Source organism: Mya arenaria, chromosome 8 (genome assembly GCF_026914265.1).
Source record: "Mya arenaria isolate MELC-2E11 chromosome 8, ASM2691426v1".
NCBI lineage: Eukaryota > Metazoa > Mollusca > Bivalvia > Myida > Myidae > Mya > Mya arenaria.
This window is the reverse complement of record NC_069129.1, coordinates 16,196,396-16,217,231: the sequence shown is the minus strand read 5'-3', so window position 1 is coordinate 16,217,231 and position 20,836 is coordinate 16,196,396. Positions and strand designations below refer to the sequence as shown.

General features: G+C 33.8%; 1 protein-coding gene across 7 annotated transcripts in view; it reads left to right on the top strand.

Annotated features, from left to right (window-relative positions):
* Positions 1 to 13,979, top strand: part of LOC128243544 (deoxynucleoside triphosphate triphosphohydrolase SAMHD1-like) — a 39,420-nt gene extending 25,441 nt beyond the window's left edge. For all 7 annotated transcript variants that reach the window (XM_052961374.1, XM_052961375.1, XM_052961377.1 and 4 more), the window contains exons 11-17: positions 2,256 to 2,347; positions 4,087 to 4,143; positions 5,786 to 5,981; positions 6,823 to 6,918; positions 7,552 to 7,656; positions 8,307 to 8,444; positions 8,850 to 13,979. In XM_052961374.1, coding sequence (XP_052817334.1) covers positions 2,256 to 2,347; positions 4,087 to 4,143; positions 5,786 to 5,981; positions 6,823 to 6,918; positions 7,552 to 7,656; positions 8,307 to 8,444; positions 8,850 to 8,978 — 813 coding nt within the window. In that variant the 3' untranslated portion in view covers positions 8,979 to 13,979. The remainder of the gene's footprint in view (positions 1 to 2,255; positions 2,348 to 4,086; positions 4,144 to 5,785; positions 5,982 to 6,822; positions 6,919 to 7,551; positions 7,657 to 8,306; positions 8,445 to 8,849) is intronic.
* The last annotated feature ends 6,857 nt before the right edge of the window (positions 13,980 to 20,836 follow it).

Sequence of the window (20,836 nt, the reverse complement as noted above, 5' to 3'; positions counted from 1 at the left end):
TTTGGAAACAGTATTTCTAACAAGTTATAATAACTTTTTCGAAAACAATAGTTGATTGGTCAATTTATTCAAAGTTTATCTGAATAAGGCAGTTAAACATTCTATTCAATTTTGATTTTTTTACTTTTCAATTAGTGAACATTCATGATCTTAGAAAATTTTGTCCTACGCTTCTTGATAAAAGGACCTCATTGATCGAAACTAAATAAACTTGATAAAAAGATCATAATGCTTTTGTACCTTTTTTATCCAGATTATAAAAAAAAAAATGTTCCCTTACCGAAATCTTTGTAGAGGTCATTGGAAGTGCAATAAATATGAATATGGTTATATGGGCCTGAGGCCCAATTCAGGAAAGGCTGTTCAAATATCTTAAATATGTAGGTAAATAACAGACATATGACACTAAGATATTTTCAGGCTATGACTAAAATCGATTATGGTAAGGTCTTTATTGATGCAGGTCCTTGTGTGTTATTGTCTCTTTTTTTAAAAAACATTTATACCATATTTGGGGAGTGGCGTCTTTGCTTTTGCTCATGCATTTATTATCATTATAAAAAGGTTCGGGCAATATGTTGCGTGCAAATAAATAACAACATTGAGCCGATTGCTGTTAACTTTCAAATTGTTAATGCTTTTGAAGTTAAATCGATTCACTTTTGATCTGCTGTATTATTAAAGTGACACTCTTATTCAAAATCAATACATACACATATATAACAAACATCAACTTTGAGTGATAAACCTTTAACAACTTACTAAATAATACATTTTTGGAAAATATTAATTACTGATAACAAGATTGTAACCGTGTATTTAATACTCAACCCAACTCAACTCAACTTATCTTTATTTCCACCGAAATCAATGATATGCATTATATGTACAAACAACTTAAATAACTGCTAATTACAATACAATACAATGTTTAAATACTTATGTATGCATGGTTAAACATGAACATTTGATTTAGATATGATATGATGTTTAATAGTCTACACATATTATATACCATGATATATATGAAAAGACAGTCCATATTCTTTACAACAACATTGCAGCGCATTATTACTATACAATGATGGATGTATGTGTATGCACACCTTAAAAATATATGGCGTACACTGAGATAATTCGGCACTGACAGTTCGGCGCCAAGGAGGGCCAGATTGAACGAGTCTTTGTCCATTGATAGAAGTACACTGGCTAGATCCACGTCGATTGCTGCGACGTCAGAAATAAAACGCCATCTCGAACGTTCATGCTTATAGCACGAGTACACTTTATGCGTCTCTATATTGTCTGTTTCCTCGTTGCAATGTTCACAGCGACGAATGCTATCTGTAGGCACTTTGCACCATAGTCTTGCAATACAGGTTTGAATGTGCCGGTAATAACTGGAGTCGAACACTTGATACACAATTGCATGTGTAACGCTAGGGTGTAAAATCCTAAAGCGTCTAAAGTCATCGTCGGATAAAGTTCGTTCTGACCACTGTAGAGTGCCTTTCCACTGCTGTTAAATCGATTCACTTTTGATCTGCTGTATTATTAAAGTGACACTCTTATTCAAAATCAATACATACACATATATAACAAACATCAACTTTGAGTGATAAACCTTTAACAACTTACTAAATAATACATTTTTGGAAAATATTAATTACTGATAACAAGATTGTAACCGTGTATTTAATAGCAGAAAGCGCAAAAATATTAAATGAATGGTTAATGCTTAAAGATTTACTGTGGTCTACAATAGTCTAATAAGGTTGAAATACTGTGTTATATGCTCATTTTTTTCAAATTAAACTCGGCATCCTTCATAAGAACACTTGTTTTTTACATTTATTCATCCTTTTTTGGAATATTAAAACAATATTATTAATAGTGGCAAATCTTATTTGTGAGTAACAGTGCATCTTTAATTTTTGAGACAACTGTTTCCATGCAAATTATTTTTATTTAATAATATGAGCACATCGTCAAAGAGTTCATGTTTAAAAGTTAACAGCAAAGTTGTTAATCAGGTTGTTAACTTTAACAAAGTTCTGAACGTTCGACTCAATTTTTTTTTAATCATGCATACTGACTACAGTCGCAATTAAAATTATACATATCTTGTAAAATTTTATTGACTAATTACTATGTGAAGTTCAGAGTGTTATTTAGAGTCAGGTCTTTACTGAAATTCTTAATATATATTATATACATATAGCTCTTTCACTAAATATTGATTATTTTGTTCACAGGAAGTGGGAAACTTGTATGACATGTTTCATACTCGCCAAACTCTTCATAGGAGAGCCTACCAGCACAAGACCACCAACATTATAGAGAAAATGTAAGTACGCTAAATAAATAATGTTTACGCTTGTCTTATTGTAAAAGCATTTTATGTTTTAGCCTGTCTGTTTTTGTTTTGGAGAAAAAAATGTCCAGAAATATTAATAGCCTTGTTGTCGGTGTTGGTGTCCGTGATGCGCAAAAACATTAACCGTGGCCATAACTCAATAAACTGCACTTGTGAGACGTATTATCACCATTTAATTTGTAGAAAATCCTGGGATTGTCAGAGCCTTTGCGTTACTGTTGTCATTTACACCGGTTCTTTTGTGCAAAATCATTAACGTTGTTGATCCATATCTCAAAGTCTTTCTCAAGTTATTCAAATGAAACTTGGTACAGAGACAATATGCACATGTATAGCACTGCCCATAAGTCTTGCTTGAATAATTATCCTGTTATTAAAGCCCCATGTTCAAATGAGAGAAAAAAACACCATCATTGGTATTTCCCTGCAAGGATCTTGTTTTAGCTTCACAGTTTTTTTTGCCATGGCCATAGCTGACACCTGCTATCAGTGACAATATGTGTATGTGTAACAAGGCCCATAACTTCTGCTCTTATCAATGTTCTGTTATATCCCTTGTTTGAATGAGAAAAAATATTTCTTGGCATCAATTGGCCGCAATACGCTTGTGTCTGATTTATCTCCAGAATTATTTACCTTGTCTTTGAAACCAAACTTTTTAGCTGAGCATAGAGTGCTCTGACAGTGTGAGTTATTATGATATGTTGATTGTCTGTCGTCCATCGTTGTTAGTCCGTCCTTTGTCCCTCGTCAACATTTGCCTTCAAACAACTCTACCTAAACCGTTGGGACAATTTCAAATGAACTTCAGAGGAATGTTCCTTAGGTGGTCCTCTTTTAGATTCCTTTAATAAAAGTGGGTCGATGCAGAACTCTGGTTGCTATGGCAATCATATGGAAAATCTTCTACTCAGAAACCGCTAGCCCGATTCCAACATAATTTAACAGAAATGTTCCTTAGGTGACCCTCTATCAAATTCCTTCACCCCATGTTGATTAATAAAAAACATGGTTGCCAGGGGTTGAGCTAATTACCACTTGATGTCTATATGGAAAACTTTGAAAATCTACTATTCAGAAACCATTAACCTGATTTCAAAATATTTTCAATGAAATGTTCCTTAGGTTACCCTTCTTCCCATTGTGATTCATAAAAAACATGGCCACCAGGAGTGGGGCAAGTTTTCATTATATGCCTATATGGAAAACATTGAAAAACTTCTCTTCAAACACCATTGGCCCGAGTTCAAAATATTTCATAGAAATGTTGTTAAAGTGACCCTTTTATCAAATTTATTTGTTTTCTTTGTTTTTTGTTTTCTTAAATTAATTCATTGTTTTACAATCATTGACGATATCAACTTTAAACTTCATGAACTTATTCACAGAAAATATGTGCTCTTTTGTGACATACTGTGATATATTGTAAGAGTTATGGCCCTTTGTAACTTTTTTTTAACAAATACATATTTTTCAAGCTTTAACATGCATTTAAAATGTGGTGTAGGGGTGGGATATGTCCATTATGTTGTCTGATGGATAACTTTATCACCCTTGGTCCAATCAGGTGAGTGATTTTGGGCCGTAAGGGCCATTTTGGTCCTCTTGTTAATATTTTTTGCACATATTTTTACAGATTTTATCGTCCGTATTTTTATTACAAATTATACTTTTTAACTTGTTTAATAATGTTCTAATCTTTCTAACAGGGTTACAGAAGCTCTTGTGAAAGCCAATGATCATATCAAGTTTACAGGAGAAGATGGGTGAGCATGAATATAATTCTATTGTGTGTTTCACATACTGTAGATACAAGGATATTTTGGGTATCATTCTTTATTTTCGTGTAAATGTTACTAAAACTGGCCTAGCAGTGTTCAACTTTATCTCATTCTATATGGCTGCAGGCAAAAACATGTTTTTAAGTAAGTGCAAAGGTTTTAAAGAGCTCCAGATAAGGGGCGTAAGTGCGTAAAATGCATTAAAAATGATTAAAATTTAATAAAATTTAAACTTCACTAAAAAACACTGGATTTAGTCAAAATGTGGCTTTCTTATTGACTATAGTGTGTATTGGGTGCTCAGCGTAACAGATCAATTAAATTTTACAAGAGTGCAGAGATTTATTTCCTTCGAAGACAGTTGTATGTTCCATTTGTCAGGGGAGGTCACTATGTATATGTCACATCACTAAAACCTAGCTTCTTTGCTCAAATCAAACGGAATGTGAAGAAGGTTGCAGTTGTTGTTGTTGTCATGGTGACCATCAGTAGAAAGATATTTTGCGCTCTCAATAGACAACAGATAGGATTCATGGCGGTCTAGTTGATTTAAACATGAAAAAACGTTAAACACAACATATATATAGTTGACCATACCATTTTATAAAATAACTATTTTGAAATACAGCATGTATGAATACTGGTAATACAGTCGCCATTTTGGTATTCCTTTTGAAGTAGGATTATTCCTTTCGCATACCCCCCCTAGAGCCCTCTGTGCGCATGATTGGAATAAACCAAAGATGCAGACCACCAACAATTCGGCACTAAAGCGGTCATTTAATATTTAAAAAACATCCCAAGAAGAATTACTCCAGCTTGGATGTTATAAATATTTTTTGAAATCCATGGACATGGGGTGAACTGCTTGATGACCTTACAATAAATCATATATGAAGCTATATGGTTTTAAAATACTACTCAAAATTCTGTTTTTAATTGGAATCATCCATTGTAAATCCAGTTAGTAAAAATGATAAATTAAATTTTCTTTATAATGGCTGGACCAAATGTCTTTAAACTACTCATGATATCTTCGTTAGGACATTTGACAAGATGTATTCTACTTTTATTGTAAATAAGTCAACTTCAAATGTTCTTAAGTTGGCTTGCATGGGAAAAGCTGTCCTGTACAGTAAAAACTATCTTCTTTTTTTTAAATTTCAATTTCAATTTTATGTGCATTCCCTTCAAATTGCAATAGATTATTGAAAAATATTGAATAAGAAAGAGGAATTTTAGAAAAACCTTGGTTCTACACTATGTGAAACCCAATATTTTCTGAAACAAATGCTAAAATGTTAAATGGTTCAAATACGACCTGGGTACTCTGCGGTGCCACTTTTCAAATTGGAGAAGTGAAACTTGTGAAGAGTCATTGGAATATTATTTGACATGCAATGACATCTAAGAAATGTCTCAAGGCATTCACATGAAATTTAGAACTGATGTTTGTAATGGTAATATATCCATAATTGTGACTACGTCCCTTGAATTTTGAAAATTTCCTCCCTGAACTGAAAAATAAGACTAACTTTGTTATTGAATTTACAATTCTATTCATAGATGATATCAATTATGATTACTTAAAATGTTTACATCTCTAACGTTTATTTCAATTTTTCAGGAAAAAGTTGAAAATGTCTGAGTCCATACATGATATGAAAGCCTTCAGTCAGATGACAGACCACGTGTTCAACCTTATTCTTAATTCAACAGAAGCAGATCTGAGGGAATCTAGAGAAATTCTGAAAAAAGTGTTACGTCGCGAGCTTTACAAATGTGTTGGACAAACACAGACTAAAGATAAAATATTAAAAGAGGTATGTTTATGTTGAACAAAAATGCCGCTAACAAAAGGGCAATTCTGGTCTGTTGTTGCTTTTGCAGTCAAAAAGAGAGAAAAACTCACAAAACACTGAAACTCTTCCAAAAAACAAACAAGCTACCCTCAGTGAATAGTGTAACAATATGTAATAATTTGTGGCAATATATACCTGCCACTGGGAATTATTTAGATTTTAATTCATAAAAAATTGATCAACAATCCAGTAAAAAAAAAAATCAGCCCTTTTTTCTGGACCAAAAAACCCCATCCCCCTCCTAAAAAAGTATATATTTTCCCCTTCCCAGGTAAAAAAAATCTTTTTTTTGAGGAGCATTGACCCCTTTACATTTAACAAATGTTTCAATATAGTGTCATTCAGAAATATACCTATAGGTTTGTTGATAAAAGGGTTTGAAAAGAAATTGAACATTATATTAATCATGTTAGTATTTTTGCCAAAACGACACTATTTCCCCCCTATCAAATGGCCCTGCCATCCATTTCATTGTGTTGCATACAAAAGCAGAACTGTATTTAGAGTATTGTCCTAACAAATAATATTGTTTATTGATTAGCTTTGGTGTTTGCTGTAATTATTTGTCATGACCTTTTGTGAATATTGGCCAAAACTACTAAAAATAACTTCATGAAACCATATGTTTTACTTGAAATTATAACTCGTCAAGTCCTACATCAAAATTTTGAACTGGTCAATAACTTTACCTTCATCCTTAAACTTGGTAGGGATGTTTGCATAATCTATAATCAATAAATGTGAAATGACTCATTGGCTGACATTTATGTTTTACAATCATCTCTTATTAACTCTCTTTCAGGGGGACAAACCACAGATGGTAAGGGAGGTGATCGAAAAGATGGACAAAGATGAGCTGGAGTGCTCTCCCCTCACAGAAGATAGCATCGACATCCAGGTCTGGTACTTTGAGGCTATAGTAGACCACAGTAAATCTTGAAGCATTCACCAATCATTTAATATTTTGGTTACAATATTGTTATCAGTAATTAATATTTTCAATAAATGTATTATTTAGGAAGTAGTTAAAGGTTTTTCAGTAAAAATAATGTTTCTTATACATGTTCATGATGATTGTATTGATTTTGAAAAAGAGTGTCACTTTAATGGTCCCAAATGGGGCTAAACAAAAAAAATAAAATGGTGGAGGTTTGATTCTCACTAAAACCACAAGCTTTTGTCAATTACAATCATTAAAACAAAACATCTGTCAGTGAATCCTTTGTAGTTTTATATTGTTAATGGACTGTGTTTCACGGCTGCCTACAATTATAGAAAGAGCCTACCTACACATACATTTTTATGTTCACTGGTTAATATAATGAAATAACAAAAAGAATGAATCATTGTTTGTGCTACATGTTTTGTATTTGGTCAAGAATATATCAAACTTCTTATTTCAACATAAAGAACTACCAGATTGTATAAAAGAATGATTCATTATTTGTGATTCATGTTTTGTATTACAATGGTCAAGAATAAATAAATCTTCCTATATCCACATCCTATTACATGTATTAAAATATTTCAGCTTGTGAACCTGGACTACGGAATGAAGGAGAAGAATCCTATTGACAGTGTGAGGTTCTACAGCAAAGATAGGCCGGATGTAGCTGTCCAAATCAGAAAAGAGCAGGTATATTCTCATTTTTTGCCTGACTCTTTTGACGACAATAGAACAAGCGACAAATTCAGATGAAAAAGCGGTACATATGAGACCAGTGACAGTACTTATATAAGAAGCAAGGCCCATAACTCTGGCTTCCATATTTGTAAAGTTATGCCCCTTGAACTGCTGTGAAAACCAGATGAGGGCTGACAGATGTATTTTTATCTCTCCTCTCGAAATAAAATATTCCATGTTTCAAAAATGCTCAATATATTGAATTGAGACTTTTACCACAGCCTGAGACATAAACATGCACAGCAGGTCCACAACTCTTGCTTTAATAATCATTGAGTTATGCCCCTTTCTAGAATTTAAAAAAAAACAATATATGAGGGTAAGCATTCACTTTGTTGCACTCTTGTTTATCAGTAAGACTAAAAATCATATCTTCTATGTTCCATATTGCTGTGTTTTAACAGAGCAATATACCATGTTTAAAATAAAATGTTTAAACAGTCTTAAGGTATACATTACATTGAAATATTTGAAATTAAAAACAAAATATGTACATGAGTACTATCAAAAGATTGTGCATTGTAACTGGTACAATTGCCTTTAATAAGGTCATTATTTGCCTACCATCACTAAAATCCTCTGTCAATATTTCTTGTGCAAAGGAGTCAAGTTTCATACCTGGGCACTTCAAGGAGCAACAGATACGGATCTACTCGAAGCAGGTTGATCCAAGGTCCCTTGAGATGGTCCGAAAGGCGTTCAATAGCTGGTGCAATGATAAAAACTTCCCCGCTCCCAAGGTAAGATATTCTGGGGATGAGCTCAGTGGGTTAATGAGCACTTGACAACACATTCTATGCAATGGTACATGAGCTGATAGTGCCGCCTCATTATTTTGATACTGGTTGATGCTTAAGTAAGGAGCGTTCTCAACGGTTCTGTCAAAGCATTATTGTGGGAGTGTGTGACACTCTCAGCTTAAGCAACTAAGCCCCAAGTTACATTTCTTTTGAACATGTGGGTCAAGGTTTCTTGCAAATAATTAGCTTTGCAGAACTTGCACTGCATAAATTTCTAGTTTATGGTCACCTTGATGGACAGATGATTTTTCTATTGTAATTTGTTTCTCCACCAAACTAAGACAATTGGTTTATACTTATTTGTTTTTGCTCCATTTTAAAACTTTTCTCTTGTACATTTTCCAGGGTGGTGATGAGAACTCTCTTGAACTTACGCCAGTTGAAAAGGGCAAGGCCAGTAACAGCAGCAATGACACCGAGGGGTCAGACGGTCATCATAGGGGTGAAAGTGCAAAGGTCAAAATTGACTTTTGAATTTGACAAAAAGCAGTGAAACAAATGACAAATTTCTGACACAAATAAGGCTTTTTAGTTAAAAGCATTGCTTCATAGAGATACCTACTTTGGCTTACACAGAAATATAATGAGACAGGATTTTTAGATGCATAGTTTTCTTTGCAACAGACCTCTCTAAATGCTTGATAGCTTTGTTAACAGTAAATTAACAGTTCATTGTTGGGTTTGCATAAACACACTCAGATAATTTTCAGGCGTTTTGCATCCACACCTGTACTTTAGGTAGTACTGCCATTTCTTTTTGTTTATTTATTGTTAATAACTTGAGTTCAGCAGTCAATTGTATAACACTTGGTCTAGTTGTCCACAGGTTATCTTTAAGCTAGTTTGCATATTGAAACTATTTCATTGGTTATTATTAATTTTCGGAAAAATATTGACCAATCAATATGGCCCATTTTTACCAAACCAAAGACTTAACCAGTTTGATAAAATTGGCTGTTGTATAAAAGATGCTCACAGGGTGTTTTTTTTGGCTAGTTGACTCTTAAACCATTTGATTGGTTAATAGTTATTATTAGATGAATATTGACCAATCAATAAAAGTTTAGGATAATTTTTATGCATCCCAAATCTTAACGGGTTTTTATACAATTGGATGCAGATGGATAGAAAATCCATATTTAAATGGATCAATGAAAGCCCTATTGACACAATCATTGATTCATTTTAGATTTTTATTTGGCATTTAAACATATCTGTTTATTGAATTCCAAACAAATGTTTTAGTCAACTTTCTCTTTATTTTATGCAACAAATTTAATATTTTTACCGTTTTTAAACTGTTCATTGTGATGCTGAAATGCATGTATATGTACTGTGATAAAACAGCTCTTTGATTTTTTTATGCCAAAAAATAACAACCTTTAATTTTTTAAAATGGCGTCTTAGTAGGGTTAGATTTTACCAAAGAAAATTCACATGTTCAGTTAAGGAAATGGTTCAATTAATGAATAGGTAACTGTAAATACAAAACAGTCAGACTCACATCGTAAAAGTGGCAATGTTTCAAAGAACTGTCTGTTGTTCATGTTTGTTAGAGGTAGATGGTTAGTTAGTATATTGTGTTAGTGTATGTTCTTTTTACGGAAGATATTTTTGTTTAGTGTTCTGTTGCTAAGACCATTTTGTTGAAAGCAAAGTTTTTTTTCTTTTTTTGCTTTCTTGTTCAGCTTTTTTTCCAATTCTAAATATTGTTTTATATGCCTTAAATTCTGAGTGATTTTTGTTTTGTGAGTATTATTTTGAATGATAGTTTTGCTGATTTATATTTTAATCATGTTTGTCATGGATGTATACGGGGATGCACAGAGTCTTCACATTTTACTTTTAAATTTTATGCTTGTGATGTTTACATAAAAACCTTTATTTTTATGAAGCATTTATACAACAGTGGCAATTATAGGTTAAAAATGTGCTATTGGTGCTGACTTTTCATCATATTGTTACAATGTTTCATGATTTTCATAATCAATCTAGACTTTGTGTAAAAAGAAGATACTCTTGGTGGAAGTATTGCAACAAAACTGCACATACCTGGCCTCAATTTCTCGAAACTTCTTAAGTCCCTTATAAAAGGATTAAGCTAAGCAGAATAAACCATTTTTCAATTACCAAAATTCAATTTAAGTATGTATTTTGACTAATTGAAATAAGCCACTTAAGTCAGTTTAGCTTAAGAAGTTTCGAGAAATCGGGGCCTGGTGACCTTTATATGCTTTCTTTTCTCAATTGTAGTCCATCCCATTTTACAGTATTGTTCCCCCCCCCCCCCCAATTATTTGAATAATTTCATTTATTTCTTTTATTATATGGATATTGTCTACTTACATATTATTGGCTACCTGTTGCTGTTGTATTTTAAAGTGACACTCTTATTCAAAATCAATACATACAGATGTATAATAAACATCAATTTTGACTGATAAACCTTCTTAAACTAGTCTACTTACTAAAAAATGCATTTATGGAAAATTAATTACTGATAACAAGATTGTAACGGTGTATATAATAGCAGAAAGGGCAAAAATATTAAATAATTGGTGAATGCTAATTTAAGATTTACTGTGGTCTTCTATAGTCTCCTAAGGAAGAAATACCATATTTTATGCTCATTTCTGTCAAATTAAACTCGGTATCCTTCAAAAGAACCATTGTTTTCGACATTTATTCATCCGTTTTGGAATATTAAAACAATATTCTTATTTGTGGTAAATCTTACTTGGGAGTATTAGAGTGCATCTTTAAGGTCAGTCTTTAAAGCAAGATGGATGCGTTAAATATTGATTAGATCTAGAAGACATATATATATAAAACAAACACTCAACTTGGAGTGAAATCTCATGTCTAGTTTACTGTAATAAACACTCAACTTTTAGTGAAATCTCATGTCTAGTTTACTGTAATAAGCACTCAACTTTTAGTGAAATCTCATGTCTAGTCTACTGTACCTAATAAACATTCAACTTTTAGTGAAATCTCATGTCTAGTTTACTGTAATAAGCACTAAACTTTAAGTGAAATCTCATGTCTAGTTTACTGTAATAAGCACTCAACTTTAAGTGAAATCTCATGTCTAGTTTACTGTAATAAGCACTCAATACTGTAATAAACACTCAAATTTTAGTGAAATCTCATGTCTAGTTTACTGTAATAAGCACTCAACTTTTAGTGAAATCTCATGTCTAGTTTACTGTAATAAGCACTCAACTTTAAGTGAAATCTCATGTCTAGTTTACTGTAATAAGCACTCAATACTGTAATAAGCACTCAAATTTAAGTGAAATCTCATGTCTAGTTTACTGTAATAAGCACTCAATACTGTAATAAACACTCAAATTTTAGTGAAATCTCATGTCTAGTTTACTGTAATAAGCACTCAACTTTTAGTGAAATCTCATGTCTAGTTTACTGTAATAAGCACTCAATACTGTAATAAGCACTCAACTTTTAGTGAAATCTCATGTCTAGTTTACTGTAATAAACACTCAAATTTTAGTGAAATCTCATGTCTAGTTTACTGTAATAAGCACTCAACTTTTAGTGAAATCTCATATCTAGTTTACTGTAATAAGCACTCAACTTTAAGTGAAATCTCATGTCTAGTTTACTGTAATAAGCACTCAATACTGTAATAAGCACTCAACTTTTAGTGAAATCTCATGTCTAGTTTACTGTAATAAGCACTCAATACTGTAATAAGCACTCAACTTTTAGTGAAATCTCATGTCTAGTTTACTGTAATAAGCACTCAACTTTTAGTGAAATCTCATGTCTAGTTTACTGTAATAAACACTCAACTTTTAGTGAAATCTCATGTCTAGTTTACTGTAATAAACACTCAACTTTTAGTGAAATCTCATGTCTAGTTTACTGTAATAAGCACTCAATACTGTAATAAGCACTCAAATTTAAGTGAAATCTCATGTCTAGTTTACTGTAATAAACACTCAACTTTTAGTGAAATCTCATGTCTAGTTTACTGTAATAAACACTCAACTTTTAGTGAAATCTCATGTCTAGTTTACTGTAATAAGCACTCAATACTGTAATAAACACTCAACTTTTAGTGAAATCTCATGTCTAGTTTACTGTAATAAACACTCAACTTTTAGTGAAATCTCATGTCTAGTTTTCTGTAATAAGCACTCAACTTTAAGTGAAATCTCATGTCTAGTTTACTGTAATAAGCACTAAATACTGTAATAAGCACTCAAATTTAAGTGAAATCTCATGTCTAGTTTACTGTAATAAACACTCAACTTTAAGTGAAATCTCATGTCTAGTTTACTGTAATAAGCACTCAACTTTTAGTGAAATCTCATGCCTAGTTTACTGTAATAAGCACTCAACTTTTATCTCGTGTCTCGTGTTTTGACTGTGATAGTGATACATATAAGTGCTTGGCTTTGCAGATGTAGAAATTTGTTGAATAGGTAATACATATTAATATTATGAATCTAAATTTGATTTTGTAAATTTCAATATTTGTAATATAACTTGACAATCCATTTAATCATTGGTGTTTGTTATATAGTCCTAATTGTCTTCTAACCTCCGACCCCAATATATAGAAAATACTTAAAGTGATACTCATATTTAAAATCAATACATAAACATGTATAGCACATATAAATTTTGAGTGATAAACATTTAACTACTTACTAAATACCTGTAATGCATTAAAGGTAAATATTAATTACGGATAATAAGATTATAACCACATATTTAATAGCTTAATACGCACAAATATTAAATGATTTGTGAGTGCTAAAAGATTTACTGTGATCTACTATTGTCTCATAAGGAAGAAATACCGAGTTTTCTGTACCTTTTTTCTCAGATTTAACTCCATATCTTCATAAAAAAACATTGTTTTCGACATTTCATCCTTTTTGGTATATGAAAACAATTGTATTAATTGAGCAAAATTTTATTTGGGAGTAAGAGTGCATCTTTAAGTTTTATCTCAGCTGATAACAATATTTACGTAAATTGTCCATAAAAAGGAAGGAAATGAATCCTGGTACTTTAAGTCATATTTTATTTGTATTGAACATAGTTATATTACGTCTAAAAGTGTATGATATGCAAGGCCATTCACTTTGCATATATCAGATAGAGTACAATTTGTTATGGTTGGATTAGTTTGCAAGTTTATTTTTGTCTCTGGAATGATTTTTCTCCAGAATATAGAGGAATGATTATTATCAATACAATACAAAGGTGAATATGATTTTAAACACAGTAAATTATTAATCATGGCATGCTGCTATGTTGAATGAATGAGTTGAGATTAAGAATTGATAAAGTATTTTTGTGATATTTGGGCCTGGTGATTTTTATAAACATCTAGTGATTATTTTTTATTTAACTTACACTGTTTAATGCCAAACTCTCACTTTATGATTGTATCCTCACTACATTTAGTGTTGTTGTATTCAATAAATATAACCTAGATTCTTTGTCTGTTTACTATACCCCGTCGAAGGTTTGCGTCGAAGGTTTGCGCGGGGACACAGATTTGGTGTTGTTTGTCCGTTCATCCAGAACCATAAGTATGTTACTATTATATGCACTTTATTGAAACTTTTTTGAAGTGTGTATAAACGTATTGTGATGGTGCAAAAAAAGATTGCTGTGGATAAGGTCAGCAACACAAGAATTATTGCCCTTTAATCAATTTAAAAAACAATTACACTTAAATTTGAACGTCCAATGTCATTGATATGCAATTTATTGACCAAAAAATGGATATGGTGGCCTCCCTGTGCAGGAGTTATGCTTTGACAAAGCATGTTTTATGTTTGTTATCCCCCGCAAAAAACAAAAGGTTTCAGGAGGAGGAAAGTGTTTTCGTTGACCGTCCGTCAGTCACACTTTTGAACCATATCTTGGTAGGGATTGGTCAGATAATGTTCAAACTTGGTCAGAATGTTCCCCTTAATGATATCTCGACCGCTTGTAAACGTTGGTCAAAACCTTTATTTATAGGTCAAATCTTAAATAAGTCTTTGGAACGCACTACAGACATTACATTTGGTCCAACATTTATGAAACTTAATCATGATGTTTTCCTTGATGAACTCTTGCACAAATTTAAAACTAGGCCACATGTGATCAAATATTAGGTCACTAGGTGAAATCTTGTATATTTTTGTCTGGAACCATATCATCAAAATCATAGCTTGGGAAGGATTGGTTAGATTATGTTCACACTTGATCTAAATGTTGCCCTGAATGAAATCTCACCATATTTTAAAATTGGGTCACATTGTCATATCAAAAAAATCTCTTTTGAACACACTGGAGACATTATATTTTGTTTACAATTCAAACATATTTAGAATAGTTCCTTAATAAAATCATTGGCTAGTTTGAAATTAGGTCACTAGGTCAACTATTTAAAATAAAGTCATGTCTGGAACCAAAAAAGGACATTTATTGATTGATCAAACTTTTTCCTATTTCTGGTCAGTGTGTCACCCTTGAATCTAAAAGGGGGTCACATTGGGTGGCAAATTAGGTCAAATCGTAGAAAAAATGGAAACTAACGGTGGCAATATATCCGCTTTAAATACCAGAATGTTTGCCTCGATGGATTCTTGGATTCATTATGCCCCCCTTCGAAGAAGAGGGGTATATTGCTTTGCACAGGCATGTCGGTATGTCGATCGGTCGGTCGGTCCGTCGGTAGACCAAAGCTTGTCCGAGTGATAACTCAACAATTCCTAGACGTATGGTCATCAAACTTCACATGAAGGTTGGGCCTGACCAGTAGATGACCCCTATTGATTTTGGGGGTCATCGGGTCAAAGGTCAAGGTCACAGTGACCTTTAATGGTAAAATAATTTTAAAGCTTGTCCGAGTGATAACTCAACAATGCCTGCACCCATGGCCCTCAAACTTGACATGGAGGTTGGGCCTGACCAGTAGATGACCCCTATTGTTTTTGGGGGTCATCAGACCAAAGGTCAAGGTCACAGTGACCTTGAATGGTAACAGGTTGTCCGAGTGATAACGTGACAATGCCTGCACCCATGGCCCTCAAACTTGACTTAGAGGTTGGGCCTGACCAGTAGATGACCCCTATTGTTTTTGGGGGTCATTGGGCCAAAGTTCAAGGTCACAGTGACCTTGAATTGTAAAAGGTTGTCCGATTGATAACTCAACAATGCCTGCATCCATGGCCCTCAAACTTGACTTGGAGAATTGGCCTGACCAGGAGATGACCCCTATGGTTTTTGGGGGTCATCTGGCCAAAGGTTAAGGTCACAGTGACCTGGAATTGTAAAAGGTTGTCCGACTGATAACTCGATAATGCCTGCACCCATGGCCCTCAAATTTGACTTGGAGGTTGGGTCTGGCCAGAAGATGGTCCCTATTGATTTAAGGGGTCATTGGGCCAAAGGTCAAGGTCACAGTGACCTGGAATGGTAAAAGGTTATCCGAGTGATAACTTGACAATGGCTGCACCCATGGCCCTCAAACTTGATTTGTAGGTTGAACCCGGCCAGAAGATTGTCCCTATTAATTTTAGGGGTCATTGGGCCAAAGGTCAAAGTCACAGTGACCTTGAATGATAAAAGGTTGTCCAAGTGATAACTCAACAATGCCTGCACCCATGGCCCTCAAACTTGACATGGAGGTTGGGCCTGACCAGTAGATGACCCCTATTGATTTTAGGGGTCAAAGGTAAAGGTCACAGTGACCTTGAAAGCAAACTCGGCAATTCTTAGACCTATGGTCATCAAACTTGACATGAAGGTTGGGCCTGCCCAGTAGATGACCCCTATCGACTTTGGGGGTCATCAGGCCAAGGTCAATGTCACAGTAACCTTTAACGCAAAAAAGTTAACAAATCTTCCCCCACTGATATCTCAACAATGCCTGAACCTATGATCATTAAACTTGACATGGATGTTAAGCCTGACCAGTAGATTCACAGAGCCAGAGGTCAAGGTCACAGTGCTCTTGAATGGTAAAAGGTTGTCCGAGTGATAACTCAACAATGCCTGAACCCATGGCCTTCAAACTTGACTTGGAGTTGCATCTGACTTGTAGATGACCCCTTATGATTTAAGGGGCCATCGGGTCAAATTTCAAGGTCACAGTGACCTTGAACGAAAAAAACTTGTCTTGTGATAACTTGACAATGCCTGCACCCATGGCCCTCAAACTTGACATTTAGGTTTCTGGTGACCAACTGCTGACTCTGGATTTTGAGTTCATAGAGTCAAAGGTCATGACGGTCATAACACACTTTATCCTCACACTAATGGTCATAATCTTAAAACAGCAACAAATCAGCTGTCATTTCGGTCCATGCATATTTCATTCAATTGTCCATATAATCCTGACAACATGGCGCTCAGGGGGGGGGGGGGGGGGGGTGCATAATGTTTGACAAACATCTCTTGTTTGAAAGTAGTTCACATGAATTGAAAAAAATCATTGAAAACTCTAACGTTGTTTTTGCAATATTTCTGGTCCAATCTTCGTGAAACTTCATCAGATCAGAATGTTTGCCTTGATGAAATCCTTTTTTTGTTTGGGACTAGGTAATGTGGGGTCAAAATTGAGTTACTCGGTCACATCTCAATACTACACTATATACAATAGTCTTTTATTTCAAACAAACGCAAACAACTCATACCTCATATCCATTGATCATTAGAGGCCATTACACTGCAGCCGTATTGCATGTTTCGGTTGTAATATTACACCTACACTTAATTTCGATACCATCTACTTTGCCTAATCAAGTGAGGGATATCAATTTCACGTTCAGTCGAATCTTGTCGGCTCGAACTCGCTTGGCTCGAATTACTCGTTTGGTCAAACTGAGTGTATAGGACCGATTTCTTTATATTGAATGTAACCATTCCCGGTTGGGTTGATTTTTTCGAGGCTCGAGGTATTTTCGCCGGTCCCTGGGAGTTCGAGCCATCGAGGTTCGACTGTATTTTCTTGTTTATTTTAATTTATCAAGGTCAGCCCGCACTACCACCGCCGTGACTCCATCCCGACTTAAATTGTGTAACGAGATAGAAATGACTGTATTTTCCAGTCAAATCCACTATTAGAAGATTAGAAACAGAGTGAGATGTGTACAAATGATCAAGGTGCGATACCCTAGCTCTTTGCGAAGAGACCTATTGTTCGATGTAAAACATAGATATACAGTATACAACTGCCGTGGGTTAAACCAGTATTATGTTCACCATTATCCCAGTACTACCCTTTAAATGAAAAGCCTTAATCAAGGGAGCTACTGGTTCCATTTGTTATCGTCATTTGGTTTGACGCGGCCGGGGTTTGAAACCGCCACCTTCCGCAACCGAAGAGAGCGCTTGACTACTGAACGATTGGTTAAGCTATTCATTGATCTGAGAACTGATCAAATACGATGGCAGTACGGATAAAGACGAATATTCAACCTTGTGCAATATACCGGATTAGGGGGCGGGAAGGCTTAAGGAAGGTTGAAATACGGGCTATTACACTGGTCGTGTATTGGGCCCTGCTACTCCGGTGTAGATGCTTCATCTTCTATTACACCACTTATTAGTTATTCACTAATAAACACTTCACATTGTATCTGTGCCACGAAGGAAAATGACAGGGAATTGAAAGTCTGTTTTTAACATGCCCGATATTCCTTTAAAGGCCTAATTTAATCCTTCTATAAGTGCCCCCCCCCGCCCCCCCCCCCCCCCCCCCCCCCTCCCCAAAACCGTGTATTGTAAACAACCTCTGTTTATTGATCTTAATCTAATTGTCTTATCAGATCTCCGATTTGAATATCCTGCTGTGCAGTTTTTGAGATTTTATTATGGAAATGGACCCTTAATGGCCCTGAGCCAATAAACAAATACACAGGAAATTGGCCCCTACTCTGACATCAGTGCAATTAGCAGGAGATGCATAGCAGGGGATCGTCATGCCAAACATTCCTTAAACTAGGCCTTTAAAATGTTCTGGTGCTATACAATTTAGATGCCACACTCATCAACATGTATGGAACAACAAACAAAATATCCCCTCTAGCTACAGCCTAGAACGCCTAGAACGTGGAAGGCACATTTATTTTCTAAACAAAGTCAATATGTTTCCTCATTCAATATATCAGCAAGATGTTCTAGCTTATATTATGATTTATGATAGAAACATACATGGTCGAGGTGATTGCAATGAAACTTAATGACTTAACTTAGATGTTATCAGTTTTAACAATTGGGTAATTTAACATTGACAGCCATACAGATAGACAGACAGGCAGACACATATGCACCTATTTCCGAATATTTAATATTTGTCAATTAATACACATATTCAGAGTAGTATTATGATAGTTAATACGTGTGAGTTCCGATGATATCTAGTGTAAAGTGTGTCAAGACACTTTAACACATTGATATTACTGTTTCTTAACATGCACAGAACAAGAGTAGATACCGGACTTGCACATCAGATAAGTAAACTTGCTGCCATTGTTCATGATTGTTCAAATTTTAATAAAAAATGTGTTACCTAAATGTAATTCGAACAATGATTGAATAACAAACGAATATACTTTTTTGCATTAAGATAATATAAGTATTATTTTTATTTGAATAGGATTTTAAGTTAAATGGCAAGTTGTACTGCATGTTCCGTGACTTATGCATGTAAATGTGTAAAACATACGTACGATTTATTTTCTATTATGGCCTAATGACCATGAATTATTCATTATAGGGACTTTTATTCCAAGGATAAGAAACGAGATTGAGCAATTGGTATAATATTCGGGATTATTATTTTAGTCTGTTTGCAATTGCTTTTTAGGCTTTTTTGCAACCACCATTTACTAAACTCACATGTCTCCTGTTTGTTAGGCTTTCTACATATTTACCTTGTTCCAGTTTCCATGAGCCTATTTCTTGTTTTTGAAGAGTTCTGAGATTTCCTGTTTCAAAAGAGAAATATATGCTTTTTAAAAAGTGTTCTTTTAAATACAACAGTAAAACAAGCGACCCAGGGATTTTTTTTTTTTAATTTCATTTCAAGATTTTCACATTCAGAATATGTTAGAGTGTTTTTTTATGTCCACCAATTACGTAATCGGTATGATGAAAAACAAATTTTCACTTTCAATTACTTTATGGTTTTCTTTGTAGAGATTAATAAAATTGCGATGCTGTTCTTTAATAATATCATTACAGTTAGTAATGATTTTGTTATGTAGTTTAAGTCTTTTTGTTTTAGTTTTCATTCCGTGTTTCGCTTTTATAAGTTGAAAAAAAAACAACATTTTTTTTTCGTTTTGAAAAATATTATCAACCGTGATGCAACGCTTTGGATCTAAATATCGTCCCGTTAACATTTTCACATGTGATACTTTCAAGCTTTTCTTTAATTGCATGCTATTCTCTTGTTATTTGCTCATTATTATTCATATAATTTTCACAAGAAAGCTGTATTTCTATCATTTTATTTAGCCTGTTTTTTTCATATTTTTTCTTTCTTTCTTTTTTCTTCCATATTTTATTGTTGAATTTAGTTTACCTTTAAAAACTTACTAAACTGTGTTAGGATTGCAATACGTATTTTTCTACAAGATTGAATTGAATTGTAGATTTTATCAAATCAACAAAACATTAATCTATTAAAAGATAATTATTAAATTTGAAATTGCCAGGTCCTTTTTCTTGTTTGTTCAAATTTCCATACATCACAATTGCTGAATGGCCGGTTTTAAAACCAGATGTAATTGAACATTTACTTACGCTATTAATTATACTTTCTGATATACAAAATAACCCAGTTTGCTACAAATGTTAGGCTTTTTATTTGGATACCATGTGAATAGCTTCTTTGTTCAATTAAAGTTTTGCTAAATATCGCGAGTTTGTTTCTTATGTTTACATGTAAACTTATTTTGCCATTTACATTTACTAGCTTTGGATTAATATTCTTATTAAAATCTTCGCCGATGATAGTATTTGTATCATTAATTTTAGCTCTACCAAGAATAATGAGGCTTTAATACTCACCCCAGAGTAGGCGTCGGCGTTGGCGTCGGCGTCCGGTTCAAGTGGGCAAGATGGCATTTTCACTTATAATTCCAATACCCTTCATTCAATTCACTTGCTAATTCACATAGTTGTTCAGGACCATCACATTATGAGGTTAAATAACTCCATATTATCCTTAATACAATTGTCTTAATACTTCACACAATTATTGACGGCCATCTTGCAGTTAGGTAACATAACTCCTGATTAACCCTTAATGCAAATTAGGAGACTTGCTTTCTTTTGACAGGCATATT